A 21,076-nucleotide genomic window follows, 5' to 3' on the forward strand; every position below is an offset into this window, starting at 1 on the left:
CACGTGGCATCAATCGCGGCTGCATATTTTCCTGATAATCCAGAATTAAATGGAGTAGCACCAGGAGCCCAAATTATCTCGCTAACTGTCGGCGATGGACGTATTGGTACAATGGAAACTGGAACCTCTGTAGTACGGGCAATGATCCACATAATGCAACGTAAAGAGAAAGTTCATGTCATAAACATGAGTTATGGAGAACATGCCCATTGGTCAAATACAGGTAGAATAGGAGAATTGATGAATGAAGTTATTGACGAATATGGCGTAAGTTGGGTTGCATCTGCTGGCAATCTTGGGCCAGCTTTGTGTACCATTGGTAAATATAAAATTCTATTATTAATTTTCTCTTTCATACATATTCTGTTGTATAATTTTTTAAAAATTAATTTTATTCCTTAATGTAATAAAATTGTGTTAATATCATAATGACAAGGTGTATTCATAAAATTAATTTCTTCATGCACTACGTCTTGACATCTTATATTTAAATACTTTAAAAAATATATAGGCACTCCTCCAGACATCAGTTCAAACAGTATTATTAGTGTTGGTGCCTATGTATCACCTGATATGATGGTAGCTGAATATTCTTTAAGAGAAAAAATGCCAGGTATGCCATATACTTGGTCCTCTCGTGGTCCAATGATAGATGGAGGTGCTGGTGTAACGGTTTGCGCACCAGGAGGTGCCATTACCAGCGTTCCAAATTTTACTCTTAGAAGAAGTCAACTTATGAATGGTACAAGTATGGCAAGTCCACATGTCACTGGGGCAGTTGGTGTGTATTACAATTTTTATCTGTTATTAAAAAATAGAAATGATTATACAATTATTCTTGTATCATACTTTCACATTTTTCATTTTTTCAGCCGTTCTTATATCGGGTCTTCTCGCCAAGAGTTGTTTATACTCTCCTTATAGTATAAAAAGGGCTCTTGAAAATACCGCTCTTTTTGTACCTAACTTAGATCCATTTGCACAAGGCTCCGGCCTATTGCAAGTCGAACGTGCATTTGATAATCTCGTCTCGTATTGTGATGCTCCTGAAAGAGATATACGTTTTGCCATCAATTGTGGCGTTAATAATAGTAAAGGCATTCATATGAGAACAGGTGTCATTGATCGTCCAAAGGATTATGCAATTACGGTCGAACCAGTATTCATAAATAGCGAAAATATAGGTAACATTACCTATAATGATATATTTTGTAATGTTTTATTATTTTATTTTATTATTACCATGTTATATATTTTTCTAAAATAAGTAACATATAAAAAATAAGATTTTTTGTAATAAGTTTATGTTATTTTGTAGATCCAGCACGCAAAATTGATTTTAATCTGAAGCTAACGCTCGTATGCGATGCTTCTTGGGTCCAATTTCCGACACATCTAGACTTGATGCATATGCCTCGTGCTTTTTCTATTAGAATCGATGCTACTAATTTACCAGAAGGTGTTCATGCCACTAGGTAAAAAAATACATTTTACACTGTATTATTGCATTAAATTTTAAAATTATTGTAAGAGTTTGTACTTATAATTTTTAGTATACGGGCATATGATGTAACTAATATTGCGAAAGGACCAGTATTTCAAATTCCGGTAACTGTTGTCCAACCAATGACAATACCGAAGACTGCACTTCTTCCAGACTTAGCTTACACGAATGTTTTATTTAAACCCAATACAATTCAACGTCATTTTATTCTTGTTCCAGAAGATGCTACTTGGGCAGGTAACATAACAAATTTTACTATCTTATTATAAATAATTATTTATTATAATTTAGATTATATTATATCGTACTTTTCTTTATTTAAATTAGTTCTTAGATTAAAAAGCACAGAAAAGGACAAGACTGGTAGATTTGTCATGCACACTGTTCAATTGAAACCTCGTTTAGCTTGTAAAACTCTTGAAGTTAACAGAGTAATCAGCGTTACATCTCAATCGGAAACTGTTCAACCATTCGCTGTTCAGGTATAAAAAATGTTTACGCACGCACGCACGCACGCACGCACACACACACACACACACACACACACACACACACACACACACACACACACAAAATATACATTTTAGAAAGATCATGTTGTATTTTTTAGTTTATGTTCCTATATATTAATCGTTTTTATTTTTTTAGGGTGGATTAATTTTAGAAGTAGTTATTGCAAAATACTGGGCAAATTTGGGCGATATGTTTATTGATTATTGTATAGAATTTCATGGAATTCATATGATAAATGGCAATTTTACAATGCTGTCTGGAGATGGAATAAATCGCCTTGAATTACGCAGCTCTCTTAGAAACGAAGAAGTTGTACCTAATGTTTCTCTAAAAACATCTGTTCAAGTCTTAAAGTATGTTATATTTGAAATATGCATTATATATATAATTATTTCTAAATTATAGTGATTATATGAGATTTATTTTATCATACAACATTATAGGCCTAATGAATCAAAAATTGCTCCTTTACGAGCTCGTGATATTATCCCGCCATCACGACAAATATATGAATTACAACTAACTTATACATTCCACTCGGCAAAATCAACTGAGGTCACACCAAATGCTGCGTTGCTTAGTGATTTGTTGTATGAAAGCGAATATGAAAGTCAAATGTGGATGATATACGACAACAATAAACAATTGATAAGTTGTGGAGATGCATATCCATCTAAAGTGAGTTGTTTGAGTGAATTGAAAAATTGGAATTACAAATTGAATTAAAATATATAATGCAAAATGTTGCATTATATATCGTTGCAAAATTGCATTAACTTTTTTATATATAATTCTCTCTATTTAGATATAATACATTGCTTTTTGACTATTTTGTGATATTATTCAATCTTTATACGCAGATTGTATGTAGATATATGGGACTTATAGTTATAATAATGCTGGTTTGAACAGTCGGCAAAGATAGGGATTTCTAGGCATAGAATACTCTTGATGGTCTGCCGTTCCATCAAAGAGGAGAATTGAGCGTATAAAATTTTTCCATTTCTACTTGGAGTCAAATTTGGGGCTTTTAATACAACAGACCAGTGCGTTATCTACTACACCGCGCTCCCTCTCACATATAATTAATATATAAAATGCATAATAATATTTGTTTAATAAAAAATATGTAATATTTGTATATTTGTTTACAATACAATAATATAACAATTCAAAGATATAAATGTGGAATAGCCTAGTTTTAATTTATGAATATAATATGAATGAATAAGTTAATATATAAAAACAATATTAATCTGTTACAGTATACAATTCACAAACTAGAAAAAGGAGATTACACTTTGAAAATGCATGTACGCCACGAGAAAAAAGATTTGCTAGAAAGATTGACAGACATGCCATTACTTCTGAGTCAGAAGCTTAGTACACCAATTAATTTGGACATTTATGCCAATCAATCACAAGCTATTATTGGTGGAAAAAAAATGGTTGCTGCATCTATTCCACCTGGTCATATTCTTCCTTTATATATTGCTCCACTATCTAACGAGAGCAAGTGAGTATTTATGTTTTTATATCTGTATGTGAAACTCTTTTCTTAGTTATCTTTGCTATTGTGTTATATAGATATAATATAGTTTTACAAATATAGTTTTTCTAAGTTTTGTAGTCAATTATAATAATAGATGTAGAGTTAAATATTTAGTAATTATTTGTACAAGACTAATCTGCAACTCTAAAAGTTATTTACAAAGAAAATTTTATAATTTGAAAACTTCTAATATATTAAAATTTTCTAATTGACCGATATTTATAAAATATAATAAATGGATAATTAAAATTAATTTTATTATACTCGTATATTGAAGTTTCCAAATTAAATATTAATAATTTTATCTTTTTATACACATTAAATATTAATAATTTTATCTTTTTTTCACACACATTTTTTACATTGTATCTCACACTATTATGTACACCATTGTCTAATTCACATCACACACACACACACACACACACACACACATATATATATATATATATATTAAAACATGATATTTATTAAAAATATATCATGTATTGATCTGTCTATTAAATCATCTTTATTATACACTGTTTTTTATGTTGAACATTCTATGCAAAATTTTACATTTTATGCAATTTATTTTTTGTATTTTTGTATATAAATATACATTTTAAACGTGTAGTATAAACTTTTAACACTTTTACGAATTAAAAATTAATATTATGATAGTTTTCTTGGTTTAATATAAATATTATTTGACTTTTAGTTTTTTTATTTTTATTTGATTGTTGACCTAAATATATTTGAATAATAATATTCATATAAACGGTTTTTTATGAAAAAAATATGTATTATATATTTTATGCGTATATGTATATATGGATAAAAAAACTTTTATGAATATTATTTTCTTGATAATTTATGTAAGATGTTTCTAAATTGATGTCATAAAGTTTACACACATTTTCTTTGATCAACTTGGAACCGACTTTTCCTTAATAAAATATTGGAAATTTTATTTATATAATTCTTTCATTTTTAACATTAAATATCTTACATTTTATATCGAATAACTAGTTGTAAGTCTTATATTAAAACTTTATTGAAGCAAAATTTTCTTAAAATTGAATAAATAATATGAGAAAAGATTTTGGACATAAACACATACGCATGCGCGCTTTCGTTAGGAAAATGTACATAACAAATTGATTAAAAATATATGTATATGTAAATTCTGTGACATTTATTTAGAGATATTTAATAAAATAATATATTATTTAGTGCTAAAGTGCTACTAAGATAACTTTTTTTTCATCTTACATTGCAGCACTGAAAACATGTGAGTTTATAATACAATTTTTTAATATACTTTGCATTTGAAAGCTTTACATAAAATTGAGGATATTTGCTACTCAATTTAATGGCAACGCATTTTTAAATGCATGCTGATGTGTCTATCCTTAATCAAGATATTGTATATAAGATACAATATCAAGATATTGCTTATTGTAAGAAAAGGTACACATTTGAAAACATAGGTAAATTTTTATTCCCTTTATTTTTTTATTCTTAAATATCAAGTAGATACATCACATATAATACATAAGTGTATATGTATTGTATCAATTACACATAGATCAAACTTATATAGTAAGAAAAACTTACCTATGTATTCAAAAATAAAGTACTGCTTTTTCTGTTACTTTCAATTAATTTGATATTTTGTTTTTCAAAAATGTTTCAAATTTTAAAAACCTCTTAATAGATTTCATATTTATATTTATGTAACTGTTTTCACCATTTTATTATCCAATTACTTACAAATATTTTATTCAGGAAATTATTTGACTTTACACACACACACACACACACACACACACACACACACACACACACACACACACACACACACACACACACACACACACACACACACACACAGAGCTTATATACGAATTGTACGCTAATGTAACATATTAACATATTTACATTAATGTACATTAATGTAACATATTTGATACAAGAATGAAATGTATTATTTCTCTATGAGAATATTATGTTCTGTTGTATGTTATGAGACTACTGTGCTCTTCTTACAGTATTCAACTTATTTTTCTGTTCTATCTGGCTTCAGCATGTAACAACAAAAATAAAAAAATAACAGCTGCTATGTTTACAATTAAAGTATATACTTTTATTTTGGTTTAATAATATTCATTAAATGTTTTTTTTCTTTTCTTTTTGCAAAGAGTATCCAAATACGCTACCCCTGGTAGTTATCTTCAAGGTATATTGACTTTCTGTAAAGATGATATTGGAAAGAAAGTGGATAGTTACGTCTTTAAATACATCATATCTGAGCCCACCAAGAAAAATGCCAGCCCTGCTCCTAAATCTGAGAAAGAGAAAACTACAAAATGGGATGAATATCAAGAAGCATTAAGAGATTTAAAATGCAATTACCTTGCCAAATTTGGTAATCTAACATTCAGATATGTAAATGTTTAGATATACAATAGATATAATAAATATTTAAAGTAATTCGTTAGTGCTGTCATATATATAGTTTTATCTTTTTTTCCGGTTTATATATTACCGATAGCACCGTCTATAAGTAAGTTGGATTGAATTTAAGATATGATTTATGTATTTATGTCTTTTTTTGTATTGTATAAATGTGTACTTCTGAGCATGTAATTACAATTGTAGCATTTACATAACTTTTTAGGTTTTTATATGTGTCAAATATTATACCTATGACTACAGTTTTTTTACAGTTTTTATCCTCTTATTATTTGGTAAAGAAATTATTTACACATTAACAGCGTACATAATTTATTTGAGACATTTGTTATCATATAACAAATCTAACATAGATATCTACGTATATGCAAATGTGACCTTTAATATATATTATATTTAATATATGATATTTTCTTTACATATCATACCTTAATTGAAAATTTATTTTTAAGAATTAATGAAAGTTTTTATTCATACAGAGCCTGGCGAACACACCAATACACTGTATGGAGAATTGAAAGGCGCCTTCTCAGATCATTTGCCCGTCCACACTGCCATGTTAACGTCTTTAGATTCTTCGGAGGCACGGCGACATATACCACAAAATGATCTTTCAGAAAACGCTATTGCATTTGCCAATCAAATAATAACAGTCGCCGACTCTGTGATCACAAATATTGATCAAGACAAGTTATTAGCATATTATGGATTGAAAAATGATCAACGTCCTGATGCAGCTAAAATTAAAATAACTATGGAGAAGCAAAAGAACAATTTGATCGAAGGATTAGTGAAAAAAGGCTGTGCATTGGCGCGATTGTACGTACATGGAACGAAGACTGGAGAGGGAGATGGATCTTTTGAACATTTGCTTGAAAGCGTTACACATCACTGGCAAGAAGTACAGAAATTCGCTGAACCTACTGATAGTAAGGTAAAAATAATATATTTAAATTTTTTTAATGAACAAAAGTAACAACTATTAACATAGATATCTATGTAAGCTTGAATAAATGTTATATTTATAATTAATATGCTGTAAAATGATAAACAAGATTTACCTTTTTTTAGGTTATTATTTTATCATTATGGCATGCACACATCAATAATCACTATGGACGTTACTTGAAATTATTGACACGTTATTATGAAGAAAAACCATTGAGAGAAATTGATGAAAAGTGCATTGAAATTGCGAAACTTCTAGGATGGGAACATTGGTCGCGTCTTCTCACCACAAGTATACCAACACGTTACCCAACTACATATAGATCATTTTGATCACTGGTGAGTATTGTTGATTTTAATCCTAAATTTAAGAAAAAATACATGATAATAAATATGATAAATTACAAATAGCTTTTTATCATTATCGATTTTTTACAATTCTAAATCTATATTAATTATTTGTTTTCATTCAAATTTGATGAAAATTTCATTGGACATTTAATTAACCATATAATGCTGTATATAATACAAAAAATATATTTCTTCCAGATTTTGTGAAGTCAATGTGCGAAAGTATGATAAAGAAGATTTATGAAAACCATTTTCAACACATCTTTGTAATAACAATGACAAACAAAAGTCAGGTGTAATATACATTTAGAAAAATATAAATTTATTCATAATAAACTAATGATTTAGATGACTAACTGCAGTGCTGAACTGACTTAAAATAAATCATATTCGTATTTATGCATCTGATTTGCTTAACAGAAATTGACAATTTTTTATATAAAATAGAAAAAAAATTGATTAAAAGTTCACAAATATAAATATAAGTAACAAGAATAATAAAATATTTTATTCGCAAAAGTTAATATATTGTTGATATTATTTAAAAAACTGATAAAGAAAATTGATAAAGTTTTAATTTGAATAAGTAGAGGAGAGAAGGGAGTTATAAACCACTATTTCCTTTTATTTAAATAACTTCGTAAATATTTATATGACATAATTCTTATCGGTACAAGTTTGTTAACCATTCTGCCAATTAATATTGTCAATAAACAGAAGTTGTTCGAATATACATAAAAAACATAATTAACAATTTACTGAAAAGAGAAAAATGATTTGTGATTGGGGAACCTTATAGAAGGATATGACACTACCAAAAATATTCTCAAAATTTTAATTCTATAATATAAAAAATTAATGCTCTTTGGCGTACATTATTTATCTTACATATCAATATTATAAAAGTATCTTGTACGTCGGTATCTTGTACATAATATTACACAAAAGTATCAAAAATATATATTAAAAAATCTTGTTTTTTACTCTTTGTGCATTGTAAAAGTATTATAAATGTATTATAACAAACAATATTAGTTAACAAGTATCGTAAAAGTATAACCAAATTACATGCGAAAGGATTATAGGACTCAGATTTGCGATACTCGCACTCGCAAATAATCCATAACGCAGGCAATATAACTTTACATGCATCTCCAATGCACGCATAAGCATACATTACGTCAAATATTTAATTACGTCATTTGAAAGCCATTCAAGTTACATTAATAATAATAAAAAAATACCTATCATTTTTTTTCAAAATGACAAAGAATACACAACTATTAGATACCTGCAATACTGAAATTCAGCTTTTATGACAACACAATCAACACTAATGACTAGTTATTATGTTATAATGTCTAAATAGTATATAAAGAAGTAATTTGGACAATTAACCCGAGAATTCAATACAAAGTATACAAGATATCATAAAATTCATAACTATCTTAGTCTATAAGTAACCGCCTTTTCTCCTCTACTCAATTAAAACTGATTTTTAATATTACATTTAATAAAGGACGTTATCTCAATATTAATTTAGAAAATTTATTTTTTAGTCAACATTGTGTTACGAAATATCAATTTCTATTATATAACGCAATGTATCTCACTTAACTCTTATCGTATTTCTATTTTTACAGTAAATTATATGTAAATATATAAACGTGTTTTTTGTTTTTAATTTTTTATATCTATGGGATTTGGGATGTACTTACACCGTTTTCGTTAGCTTGAACACATACAACTCGTATAACATAAATAATACTTTGAGAGGGAGAGAGAGAGAACTATAGTTTCAAAAGTATCAAGTGATATACTATTCACATCATATGTTTAGTACAAGATACTCTTTTATATTTTATCTAAAGAAAAATACACTATCAAAAGGAATATATACACATTGCATACATATTGGAAACTAAATTTCATAAAATTATTACATTTTAAATGCTAACAAAATCATATTCATGTAACAATGTTTTTTTATAAAAAAATAAAATAAAATTTATATTACGTTAAAATAAATAATTGTTTTGGAACAATTAATAATCTACACACACAAGCACGCGCGCGCGCGCGCGCGTTATTTCAATTAAAAACAATTCAATTATTAAATATGTTCAATATATAATATAATAAATGTCGAACAATAATTTTCTCATTCATTTTCTCATAATTAGATAAAATGGTAATGTTTTCTAGAAAACATCTTAAAATTATGTGAAAACTACTACTTGCTTTTTTCAGTTGATTTATTTACACAATAAAACCAATAAATAATTTTTAGATCAAATATTATTTTTTAAAAACATTACGTTATCTCTAAATCGACTGACTCAATTGCTTAATAAACATTCAACTTATATCTACTGAATACAGCTATTTTCCATCTTTAAAATTGTTTTCTTCATAATGTCCCACATGTAATTATAACCCTTATTATACAAAATTTTGGCATTTAAAATGTCTTGACGTATATCTACATTAAATCTTTTTGGAAAGGATACAAATATGAATCACAAAGAGATGTATTTGGTAAACAAAATTAATAAGTAATGAGGAACATACGGAATAAGAGATACTTTTGTAATTATGACTCTACCATTATTTAGCTGCCACTTCCCATCATATATGAAAGATTGTTTTAATAATGAAGTAGATATTTTGTGGTACCATCCTGAATTTACGCAAAGCCGTTACCCACCAGGGCAAAAAAGTAATTTTATTAATTACATTATTAAGTTGAAATATCAACTTACATATTCATCAAATATCAATAATACTTTTGCTGCGTTGAATTATTTTCAGTAAGTGAAGCTTGTACACTTATATGTTTGCTTGTGGCTGTACGAATATTAAAAGAAGATATATCGATTTATGATATAGAAAATTGTTCGAGGTTGAATATTATTGTAGCAGAGGCGATGATAGAGGGTAATATGACTCATGCGTGGCTCATTAAAAAAAAGCTTATATCACATCCATATTTAAATACCGAAGACGCTTTAAGACATGGAGGCAAGAGTTTAAACATATTAAAAGAATGGGTACGGTAGGAATATTAAAATGAAATATCTTACTGTGTATAAAATTTTGTATATTTTTTAATATTCACAGTTAGAAATATTTTTATTGATTTTTATTTTATTGATTTCTCATTCAGTTGCATTTCTATTTAAATAATTTTGTAAATATAGATGTTGCGCTTAGATAATATATATAATACCTTTGTCACAGAAGTTTAATATCTTTCATGAGGAAATAGAAACAAGCTTATGTAAAAACATAAACATATTTTTACATGAATGGTATAAAGCTCCGAAATCTCATACTTTGTTTATGTTACTTATCACATGCGGACGCACTATATTATTTATATTTCAAGAAAGTACTGGTAAGGTAAGCAATTCAACTAGAGAAATGGAATTAATTATGCAGATTAATTCTATGTCTATATAATTATATGTCTATATTTTAGAGAAAGAGAGAATAATCACATTTAATAATAAAAATAATAGTAAATAATTCATAGTATATTTATTTTGAACTAAATTTATTTCTAAAATATTGACATAAGAATTAACCTGAATAATCAGTCCGCATAAATAAGAATAAAATTCAAGTTTTATGTATAGGTCACTTTGTTTGATTCGCACAGTCACGCTACAGTCAACTCAAATCATGGATTAGTCATAGCTCATGTAAGTAAAATTTGAGGGAAAGCTCTATGCTTTAATGAATATTAAAATGTAAACAATATTATGTTTCGTCTAATAATTAAAAAAAATATATAATACAGACAACTATCGACAAATTGCAATCATTATGCCACTGGTATATTCAGGATGTATTAAAGGATTGTTATAATACACAAGCTAATAAATACGAACTAGCTTTCTTATATTCCTGTGACGCACAATGCAGTGGACCTAATGGGATTTCATGCGACTGTAAAAAATCTTGCAAAATATAATTATTTTTTTAACTGTGTGTGTGACTGATTTTATTAATTATATTTTTTTCCAATTGTCCAGTTACAAAATAATTATTTTTCTAAATTATACATAAGCAATACACACACAAAATATAATTGTACACTTTTAGCAGCTTTTTATTTAAACACATAGAGATAATATACACGAAATGTAGTGTATATTTATTCAGCAGTTTGTTTAAACAGACGGGCTGAATAGATTAAGATTTATTTACAATATATACAATTTACTTTCTCTCTGTTTCCAAGGCTGGTAAAACAATGAATTGTCTACACAATGCTGAAACTATTAAGGAATTAATTTTATGTCTGAAAATGATGAACTTCGATAATGGTACGTGCCTTTTTGAACGAGTTTAGCATTGCGCAAACATATATCCCTGGCGATATGTGTAACTACATATTATAATAAGTTTATACTGTTTTTATATCTGTTGAGATTTTATACTCGCCTATTTCAATTATGCTTATAAAATATAATTAAAAACGCGTGGACGACACAGTTTTATTCGAAAGTTTTCGCGTCTTATAGTTTTATAATATTTTATATGTATAACTACAATATTTTGATTTCCTAACAATCTTTTCCATTTGTGATAATACATAATTTTTTACATTATGTCTTTATAATTTCCACATACTTTGTGTGGATAAAAATCTAAATATATTGCTGTTAAATTTTTATAGAATGTAGTTACAAGGGATAATGTATAACATACAAAATGCCTATGACAAACTTGTTAAGAGAATCAAATCTGTAAAGAATAACAAATAACTTTTATGTGACAATTCAATAAATAAAGTTACGTACAATTAAAAATAAAAATTATTAAATTAAGTTTATAAAAAAAATTAGTTTGGCTTTCTAGAACAATATTTATATAATGTTATATAAGTATGTAATATATAGGAATCTTTTTCTTTTATACAAGAAGATATACAAGAAATAATTTTTTTCTTTTCATCATTACGTATCTTAATTGATTAAAAAACAAATAATAGTGATAATGCCGAAATAGTGTAATGTCTAAAATACAGATTTCTTTCTCTTTATGTTTTTATATACATTCTAATGTCATATAATAGAGTATCGTAAAATTTATTTAATAACAATTTTTAACAACGCAATTTCTAGAAATTACTATCTACAGGAACGTATAGACTAATTTCTCTCCCAATTTTGCTTCCGATTATTTTAAAAGAATGTTGAGAATTTTTTTTTCAATTGCTTGCAAATACTACTGCTGGTAGTATAGTTGAGCAATTTTCTATTATTCCCACATGTAAATAAACATCTCACACATTATATTATTTTGTACAATATGATCAACTTCAAGGCAATACTTATTTTCTCTTGCAAGATAAATCATAGTTACAATTAAATTATTTTACAAGTGGTATCGTATACTCTATATTGTTAGTAGATTTCACACAAATTGAACTTAATAAATAAGTAAATAACTATTGTTCTTTAAAGCAAACATTCAAACGATCTTTCTTTGCATATTTTAGTAAATAAATCATCTACTGAAGTGATATATTGTAATTTGTTGAGAATGCATATTACAAGATGATATATAATATGTACTACGAGTCGCGTATTATATGCATTAATTTATCCATAATCATTTTCAAAAAACAAGAAACAATGTTGTCATTGAAAAAAATTGTTATTTCACAAAGAAACTTGAAAAATATATTTTTTATAAACGAATGAAGTATCATGTGCGAGAATGTTGCAAAAGAAGAAAATCGTTAGAGTGATTGACGAACTCGCGGTTGTGCCCATTCTACAAAATCATCGATTAGTACAGGCCAAGCACCCTCTTCATCATAATTACTCATATCCGAATTTATCATAAGTGCAAAATCTAATAACAAATTCCACGTATCTTTTGGAATTGATCTTTTGTGATGTTCCTAGAATACACACAGTTTATTATTTTAAAGTAACTAATCAGAAATATAAATTCACAAGGGCAATATCGAAATCTACTTACCTGTAAGAATTGACACCATAATTGGAGAAATTTAAATTTATCATCTAATACAATGTTCCAATATGCGATTGCCATATCCAAATCTAAGCCCTTTTGTCCCGCATTTTTCGCATAATTAAATGTGAAATGATAAAAATCTTTGAATTTTAGAGGATCTCTTAAATCATTTTCTAAACTACCTAATCGTGCTTTTAGTTTATCTATACTATCCACACTGAAAATAATAATTATGGAAAGTCATTTTTACACGCATGTCGTAATGGGGAATGTGAGATTTGTTTGATTCAATAATCAAGCCTGTCCAACACTTTACTCACAACAGAGAGTTAAAATTAGATGCTATATATCTGGATGAAAATCATAAGACATGCTTTGATTGATATGCAATGATTGACTGAGTAAAACTGTAGTATCTATCTTTTCTGTTCTTTTCCTCTGTGTCACTCAATAAGATGTTAGAGATGGAAACATTTTAACTCGCACATAAAATGTTGGACAAGCCTGTAAATATATGTTAAAGATAATTAATATTTACCCCAAGTCCATCATTCCATTCATAAATTCTTCCTTGGTAAACTCACATTGCGTTTCAGCACGAAATTTCCACGCAATGATTAAAACTAACTTACTCTCAGGACTTAGATTCAAATCATCGAGAAATTTCATTATGCCATCTGCTGTAATTTTATTGGGTTCGCTCGGGTCTAAGAAACAATTTATTGTTCATAATATTTAACGTAAAGCAAGTGCTAAAATATCCCTAAACTAATACAATATCATGATTTTACCTTGGTATTTGCTGTACAGTATTTCGAGTTTCTTTTTGTCGACGGAATTTTTTGGTTCTTTGTAATACGCTTCTGGATTTTGAAAATAGTTGTCACTTGCGAGATCCAGCTTCCAATCATTCTGGGCTAAACAATATATCGCAGTTTGCTCTCCGGTTTGTGTGAACGTTATGAATTTTTTTACCTTGTCCCTTTGTGAAAATTTTAACTTATGCTGCAACACAAATATAAAATGACACTTCTCATTTACCTGATTACAAATATGACAAGTGAAAAGGTGAAAGTGACATTAATGCAATTCTAGATCGTACTTATAGTCAAGTGTATTTGCAACGTGTTTTACAGTTCTAATTAAAAGGATAATTTCGGCTTTCCAAGAGCCATTAGGACTGTAAAAGCTACAGCTCACATCATTCGAAATACGCGTTGTGTCTTGACGCGAACATATTTTTCAAAGCTGGGAGACAGCGGGGAGAGTGTCGAAAAGCGAGATTTCGCGTCGCTCGGTCGTCCCGGACGACGGGGCTGCCGTTCAACGCGAAAACAGCGCGCAGTAGAACGCGGCGATAGGTTAATCTGACAACTCGAAAGCGACGGGTACGAAACCCGCGGGCAGGAAGACGGATCCGATAGACCGATAACATGGCTCGAGCGTATTTCCATCAGCGTGTAATCGCGCTTTTTCGCAGAAGCTTACCATTTTCCGGCTAATTTTAGGCCCCGAAAAGCCAAAATATTATTCCCCTCGCACTACGCTTGACATGAACATGCGCATGTTCGGCGAAGGCAAGACCGCGGGCGACGAGGATATATCACGCGAATGTAGCAAATGTGTCCGCGACGTGCCGCCAAACGTCGGCCGCAGCAAACCAGAGGCATAACGCGGCGAACGACGCGGGCCGTTCGAACCACGACTGACGCGACGTCAGATTCGGATCACCGCGGCAGCTGGAGCAATCGCGATGAAAAATGTCGCTCTTTGGGATTCCGCGATCTTCGTCTGTCGCGTCCGCGGTGGGTGAGAGTATGTATATGTGAGTATACGCGAATATAAATTCCTGGACACGGCCGGAGCCGGAGTCCGGAGTTTCAAGTTGATCGAAGTGACGATTCTGCGGTGAGCGTTCGGGATTCGGGAGGAGGCAGGAGGAGGGCTGGATCCCCACACGAGAGAGAACAGAGATATTTCGGATGGACGGACAAGAGACGACGTGCGCGTGAGCGAGCGAAACGAATCTAACCTATTTTCAGGACGCGACGTAGAGAATGTGACTTTTGTCATCGAAATCTTCGTCGAATTGTTTCGGTCCGTGATGTTCTCGATCCGGATAGCGGAGAAACGGAGGAAACCAGGTTGGATAGATTTATCGACCGTAGGATGATGCGCTCTGAAAAAATCATCCCCAGATTCGATTTAGACATCGGTCTCCAGTGCGACCAGGTATTTGTTATTGTTATGATTAAGCTTAAATCACGAGGAAAGCATTGACGAAAAGTTTCTGTTATGTGCAAAATGAAGTGACGAGACGGAACTTTTTTCGTGAGATTGTCTAATGTTCGTGTAACATTGTTTGCAGAAATAAAAAAATGCTACATGGAAGTATTTGTTAAACAGATGAAAATACGTAGCAATCCCACATAAACATGCTAGGAAATACTTATGAGGTACTTCCGTCCTATTACAATGGAGTTGGAAGGGAGATGTGGCAGTGGTTGGCGCATGTCAAATTGTCGAGAATAATAATTTTGACATCTATAATCTTATTTATTGTGCCATTATTTACACATTACTATTTATCTAAGGTACAATTAAAGGAGAAAGTAAATACAAGTCTTTGAAAATTATTGCAAAACATTGCCTTGCATGTTAATTTTGCATTTACTTTCAGGTAGAATCTGACACACCGGACAGAGATATATACAGAACGTTTTCAACTTTGGAGGCTTTTGAAGACTTCACATCCATGAAAGCATCGCAGCTGAAGTTGAGAATAGAAGAGATGTTTCGCATAAAAATTTCAGTGAGCAACGAATTGAGAGATCTCAGTGCCAAGAGGCAGAGACTTCAGGGCGAGGTTAACAGCTTGACACAAAAGATAGACGAGCTGAAGCAGGAGTTACTACATCAGCAAACAGATCTTGATAGATTAAAGATAAGCGTGGAGCAAGCACAGGTGGCGCAGAAAGAGGCAGTGGAGAGAAACACACCAGAATTGGCACCACCTAAAAGAATACTAATTAATGCTCTACCTGCTATAGTACCTAGCACAGATCCAAGATCATGTAGAATGTATAATTGTTTTGACCACAGCCGATGCGCGCTAACCAGTGGTTTTCCTGTGTACCTATATGATCCGGATCAATTCTCAGTAGTTAATCCAAGCTGGGATGTAGATGGTTTTTTAAAAACGACTATTAAGCAAACACTAGGTATGTGTTTAAGATATATGAATAAGCTATATATTATATATAGTAAATTGTAATTTTAAGGATTACTTAAGGAGATTTTTCAGTCTTTATACATGACATAAAAACTTGATTAAATTCTAAGAGTAAGTTTATGATTAATATAGAGGTGTTTTATTAATTTTTTTTCTGTGATAAATTATTATATATAAAATATTGATTGTAGGATACAATCCGCATCTAACTAGGAATCCAGCGGAGGCATGTATTTACATAGTTTTAATTGGCGAAGCATTAACCTTTCATCAAAAGAATGATCAACGTTTCAGTAAACCTTTAAATATAAAGAAATTACGTACCCTTCCATATTGGGGAGGAGATGGTAGAAATCATATATTGTTGAATCTTGCACGTAGAGATTTATCTGCAGATTCTGGAAATATTTTCAGTAATCTGGATATTGGTAGAGCAATAATAGTGCAGTCTACATTTTATAGAAATCAATTCCGGAATGGTTTTGATTTAATTGTTCCGCCAATTTTGGGACCACCTGGCGGAGATGTTTGGCAAGAATGTGCACAAATGTTACCCGCGAGAAGAAAATATTTGCTGTCGTTTCAAGGAGAAATGAGAACTTTCATGGGCACGCCGATAACATATCAAATTGATGACGCAGACATAGATCTGGAAAAATTAGTAGTCGATAATAACAATATAGATGCATTTATTATCCAACATTTAAAAGACATGAGCAGTGGAGTAACTTTGGATAAATTTTTTATTCAATTTGAATGTATACCAGCTTCTGTAGAGAACAAACCTGCAGAAACTCTTGATTGGTCTCTTTGTGGAACTGATTCGTCCAGAAGGGCCATATTAAAGGAATCAACATTTGCATTGATCTTAGCGCCCAGTAATGCTACATTATTGACTACTTCGTTTATGCAAGCAAGATTGTATGAAGCATTACGAGCTGGATCAATACCGGTTATTCTCGGTGGCGATCAGATTTTGCTTAGTTATAATGAAGTTATTACTTGGAGGAGAGCAGTTATTTTCCTACCTAAGGTAATTTTTATATAGTAATATGTTACTGAATTTATTTTTTGCTTATTAAAATAGAGCTAACAAAAATATAACTTTAGGCTAGAGTGACTGAAATGCACTTTTTATTACGCGCTGTTCCCGACAACGATCTTTTGGCTATGCGGAGACAAGGTAGATTGATATGGGAGCGTTATATGAGTACTGCTCAAAGTGTAATGGATACGACTATAGCAGTAGTAAGAGATAGACTTGGTATACCTCCATTACCAGCGCCTCAAACACCGAGTCCTAGTGTTTTTAACGAAAGTTTTGTGGTGTGTATTTTAATGTGACAATGCTTTTCTCAAGTTAAAGTATATATGGTATATCTTTTAACATAAGAAGCAAATTTGATTTTATAATTTATATTATTCTTTTGAAAAAGCCTTTAAAATCGGACACCATCATTGCTGAACCTGAGGCTGAAGAAAGTTTGGGTCCTTTAGAACCGCCATATCCATCTCCTGCTTTTAAAAGAAATTATACGACGCTATTAGTCCAAGGTCATGAAATTTGGAATGATTGGATGGATCCGTTTAATTTATATCCGCAATTACCTTTTGATGCTATTCTTCCTAGTGATGCCAAATTTCTTGGTAAAATCATTATTACAGAGATTATGCTACATGGTAATTATTACATTATATTTAATAATTTTATTCTTTCATAGGTTCAGAAGTTGGTTTTCGACCTATTGGTAAAGGTGCTGGAGGCGCTGGAAAAGAGTTTAGTGAGTCATTGGGAGGAAACCACCCAAGAGAACAATTTACAATTGTCATGTTAACCTATGAAAGAGAACAAGTTCTTATAAATTCACTGGCACGTCTTTATGGTTTACCTTATCTAAATAAGGTACTTGTAGTGTGGAATAGTCCGAAACCACCTGTAGAAGATCTCAAGTGGCCTGATATTGGCGTTCCTATACATGTAATTTTTTAATTCATTATTCTATGAATCTCTATTTATCTTATACTAAAAATTAAAATATATTTTTCAAATATATCTGAACAGGTTATAAAAGCTCCAAGAAATAGTTTGAATAATAGATTCCTTCCATTTGATGCAATTGAGACAGAAGCCGTCCTTTCTGTTGATGATGATGCTCACCTGAGGCATGATGAAATCATGTTTGGTTTTAGGTAAACCAATTTTTCATCATTTTTTATTTGATATTTTTATACTTTATTTTTTGATATTTATATCTTTAGAGTATGGAGGGAACATCGAGATCGTGTGGTAGGATTCCCTGGTCGCTTTCATGCATGGGACCAGAATTATCATAATGCTTGGAATTATAATTCTAATTATTCTTGTGAGCTGTCCATGGTTTTAACTGGGGCTGCTTTCATCCACAAGCATTATACATATCTTTATACCCATTGGTTACCACAGGCAATAAGGGATAAAGTTGACGAATACATGAATTGTGAGGATATTGCAATGAATTTTTTAATATCACATCTTACGAGAAAACCACCAGTTAAAGTAAGACACCATACACATAAAGAAGATAATTATTTAACGTTTCTCTGTTGTACGTTAACTTAACATTTTTTTATCTCTTGATTTAAGCTTTATAAAAATTTTGCGATTACATTTTTCTGTTCATAATTTAGTCATTGATTAAATTTCGAAGATTTATGTGAATGTGTTTATATGACGTAATTGAATAATGTTAAAATATTTTTTATTATTTATACATTAGGTAACATCACGTTGGACATTTAGATGTCCAGGTTGTCCAATTTCACTCTCAGAAGATGATACTCATTTTCAGGAAAGACATAAATGTATCAATTTCTTTTCACAGGTAAAAAATTCTAATTCTAATTGCTAATTTTGTGTGCTTTTTGTTATATTACATTTATCTAAATGATTATATTGTTATTGAAGTAAATTCTGTTTTACAGTACAATTAATAATTTTAGGTTTTCGGTTATATGCCTCTATTGAATACACAGTATAGAGCTGATTCGATCTTATTTAAGACACGAATACCACATGATAAGCAAAAATGTTTCAAGTTTATATGAAAAGGGGATACGTTAGAATTTTTGTGTAGATATTATAGTATAGGATTTGTACGACTTTGTACTTTGATACGATTTTATGAAGCTCATAACTTAAGAATTATCATGCTGAATATTTTACACAGAATGTATACAGGAAAGCACAAGGTATAGTAAGGAATTTATAACAATTATAAAAATAATGTAAAATTTTCAAACTATATTTAAGAATGAATGAAGAACAATGATTAAAAAGTAGATATATATATTAGATATCACTCTCTCTAATTTTTTTAATTTTTGTAAGATTTAATAGGAAACGATGATTACAAATGATCAAATCAAAGTAATGGGAAATATTATATAAAGTAAATATGTAATTATAAATGATTCTCTTTTGCTTCAAGTTTTTTAATTAAAATTAATATTTAACAAAAAAATATTTAGTGTTCTAGAAAAATGGATATGGTCCATTTTGTAAATATATTAATATTAGCATATTATATAATATTGTGTTCTACTATATATTAATATAGTAGTCCATGTACTATACGTTAATATATTCTATATAAGTGGACTAAAATATAATTTAATATACTATGTACTATCATAATATAAATATAGTAAATTAATGAATTACTGCCTATTACCATAATGTACATATCTAAGATAAAATTTAAAAGGTGATACAATTTTTAAACAAAATTATATTTAATGTTCTTATATTTACAGTCAGTGCAATGATTTACATTACATTATATTTAAATGATCATGTATTCTATAATTAAGTTTTCATAAAATTTAATAATAAAGTTTTCATAAAGACCGGAAAGAAACACATAAGTGTAATAACAAAACACATTCATTTTAATATTATATCATTGTTCGTATTAACTTAATGTTAATTAATGCTTTTATGAAAAACATGTTAAAGATAAGAAACATTTGATTTATACTACATACGTATATGTATTGGAATAATTTAATTGACAATTCAAATCATCTAAAAGCTACTTGCTTAATATTTTAACGAATCTCTTTATTTTTTAAACATTTTTATATAAAAAAATATAAATCTCAGTAATTGACTATTTTACAATTTATATAAACATCACATTACAGATATTTATTTGTAAATATAATAACAGATGGTATATAAACTATACGTAATTATTTTTATTTAATTTTATTTATATATATTAGTTATTTATATTTTTTAAAACTTTTTCTCTTACTTTCCATTTCTAGAATATTAACGTGTATGAAATATGAAAATATAAATTTATTCAAATTTATGTCCTGCATACAAAAACGAATTAAAATAATTTTATGCAATATAAATTTATTTAAATTTATGTCCTACATACAAAAATGAATTACAATAATTTTATATATGTAAAATTTATCATATACTGATGTACTGAAATAATTACCTGCAACAATTAGAATTTTAAGTTGTATTTAT

The 21,076-nt window shown here is 29.4% G+C and overlaps 4 protein-coding genes across 5 annotated transcripts; 3 read left to right on the top strand and 1 right to left on the bottom strand.

Moving 5' to 3' along the window:
* Positions 1-7,849, top strand: LOC118644122 (tripeptidyl-peptidase 2-like; the record flags this gene model as incomplete). Its single annotated transcript, XM_036283652.1, has 15 exons — positions 1-319; positions 512-781; positions 873-1,184; positions 1,319-1,475; positions 1,554-1,741; positions 1,832-1,986; positions 2,153-2,370; positions 2,461-2,695; positions 3,283-3,533; positions 4,831-4,842; positions 5,753-5,979; positions 6,106-6,117; positions 6,506-6,960; positions 7,098-7,313; positions 7,524-7,849. Coding segments are annotated over 14 exons (3,021 nt in total), but the record flags the coding sequence as incomplete, so codon positions are not given.
* A 417-nt stretch (positions 7,850-8,266) lies between these two features.
* LOC105838729 lies at positions 8,267-11,318 on the top strand. 2 transcript variants are annotated; one of them, XM_036283732.1, is made up of 6 exons: positions 8,267-9,863; positions 9,941-10,044; positions 10,137-10,375; positions 10,566-10,727; positions 10,964-11,029; positions 11,128-11,318. In XM_036283732.1, the coding sequence occupies exons 2-6, from the start codon at positions 9,960-9,962 to the stop codon at positions 11,299-11,301; spliced, it is 726 nt and encodes a 241-aa protein (XP_036139625.1). In that variant the 5' UTR covers positions 8,267-9,863; positions 9,941-9,959; the 3' UTR covers positions 11,302-11,318. The 2 variants fall into 2 exon arrangements, with proteins under 2 accessions (XP_036139625.1, XP_012539939.1); XM_012684485.3 differs by having other exon boundaries at positions 8,267-10,044.
* Positions 11,319-12,272: 954 nt separating this feature from the next.
* Positions 12,273-14,947, bottom strand: LOC105838728 (DCN1-like protein 1). The gene is made up of 5 exons (XM_012684484.3): positions 14,808-14,947; positions 14,111-14,324; positions 13,858-14,026; positions 13,323-13,536; positions 12,273-13,242 (listed from the first exon to the last, which is right to left on the bottom strand). Exons 1-5 carry the CDS (start codon positions 14,808-14,810, stop codon positions 13,078-13,080), a joined length of 765 nt encoding a protein of 254 aa, XP_012539938.1. The 5' UTR covers positions 14,811-14,947; the 3' UTR covers positions 12,273-13,077.
* Positions 14,948-15,132: 185 nt separating this feature from the next.
* LOC105838726 (exostosin-3) lies at positions 15,133-20,447 on the top strand. Its single transcript, XM_012684481.3, has 11 exons — positions 15,133-15,551; positions 15,688-15,913; positions 16,000-16,540; positions 16,743-17,584; positions 17,662-17,877; positions 17,988-18,198; positions 18,273-18,529; positions 18,614-18,741; positions 18,811-19,087; positions 19,308-19,412; positions 19,531-20,447. The coding sequence occupies exons 2-11, from the start codon at positions 15,755-15,757 to the stop codon at positions 19,633-19,635; spliced, it is 2,841 nt and encodes a 946-aa protein (XP_012539935.1). The 5' UTR covers positions 15,133-15,551; positions 15,688-15,754; the 3' UTR covers positions 19,636-20,447.
* The last annotated feature ends 629 nt before the right edge of the window (positions 20,448-21,076 follow it).

This window comes from Monomorium pharaonis, chromosome 3 (genome assembly GCF_013373865.1).
Source record: "Monomorium pharaonis isolate MP-MQ-018 chromosome 3, ASM1337386v2, whole genome shotgun sequence".
NCBI lineage: Eukaryota > Metazoa > Arthropoda > Insecta > Hymenoptera > Formicidae > Monomorium > Monomorium pharaonis.

What these genes read in the sequence shown, in the direction of transcription:
- LOC105838726 (XM_012684481.3), top strand. Translation starts at nt 15,755, where the DNA reads ATGCTAGGAAATACTTATGAGGTACTTCCGTCCTATTACAATGGAGTT. An exon ending in CACATTACTATTTATCTAAG is followed by an intron (nt 15,914 to 15,999) that starts GTACAATTAAAG and finishes ATTTACTTTCAG; the next exon opens with GTAGAATCTGACACACCGGA. An exon ending in GACTATTAAGCAAACACTAG is followed by an intron (nt 16,541 to 16,742) that starts GTATGTGTTTAA and finishes TATTGATTGTAG; the next exon opens with GATACAATCCGCATCTAACT.
- LOC105838729 (XM_012684485.3), top strand. Translation starts at nt 9,921, where the DNA reads ATGACTCTACCATTATTTAGCTGCCACTTCCCATCATATATGAAAGAT. An exon ending in TTACCCACCAGGGCAAAAAA is followed by an intron (nt 10,045 to 10,136) that starts GTAATTTTATTA and finishes AATTATTTTCAG; the next exon opens with TAAGTGAAGCTTGTACACTT. An exon ending in TTCAAGAAAGTACTGGTAAG is followed by an intron (nt 10,728 to 10,963) that starts GTAAGCAATTCA and finishes TTTTATGTATAG; the next exon opens with GTCACTTTGTTTGATTCGCA.
- LOC105838728 (XM_012684484.3), bottom strand. An exon ending in ACTGTACAGCAAATACCAAG is followed by an intron (nt 14,027 to 14,110) that starts GTAAAATCATGA and finishes ATTGTTTCTTAG; the next exon opens with ACCCGAGCGAACCCAATAAA. An exon ending in AATGGAATGATGGACTTGGG is followed by an intron (nt 13,537 to 13,857) that starts GTAAATATTAAT and finishes TATTATTTTCAG; the next exon opens with TGTGGATAGTATAGATAAAC.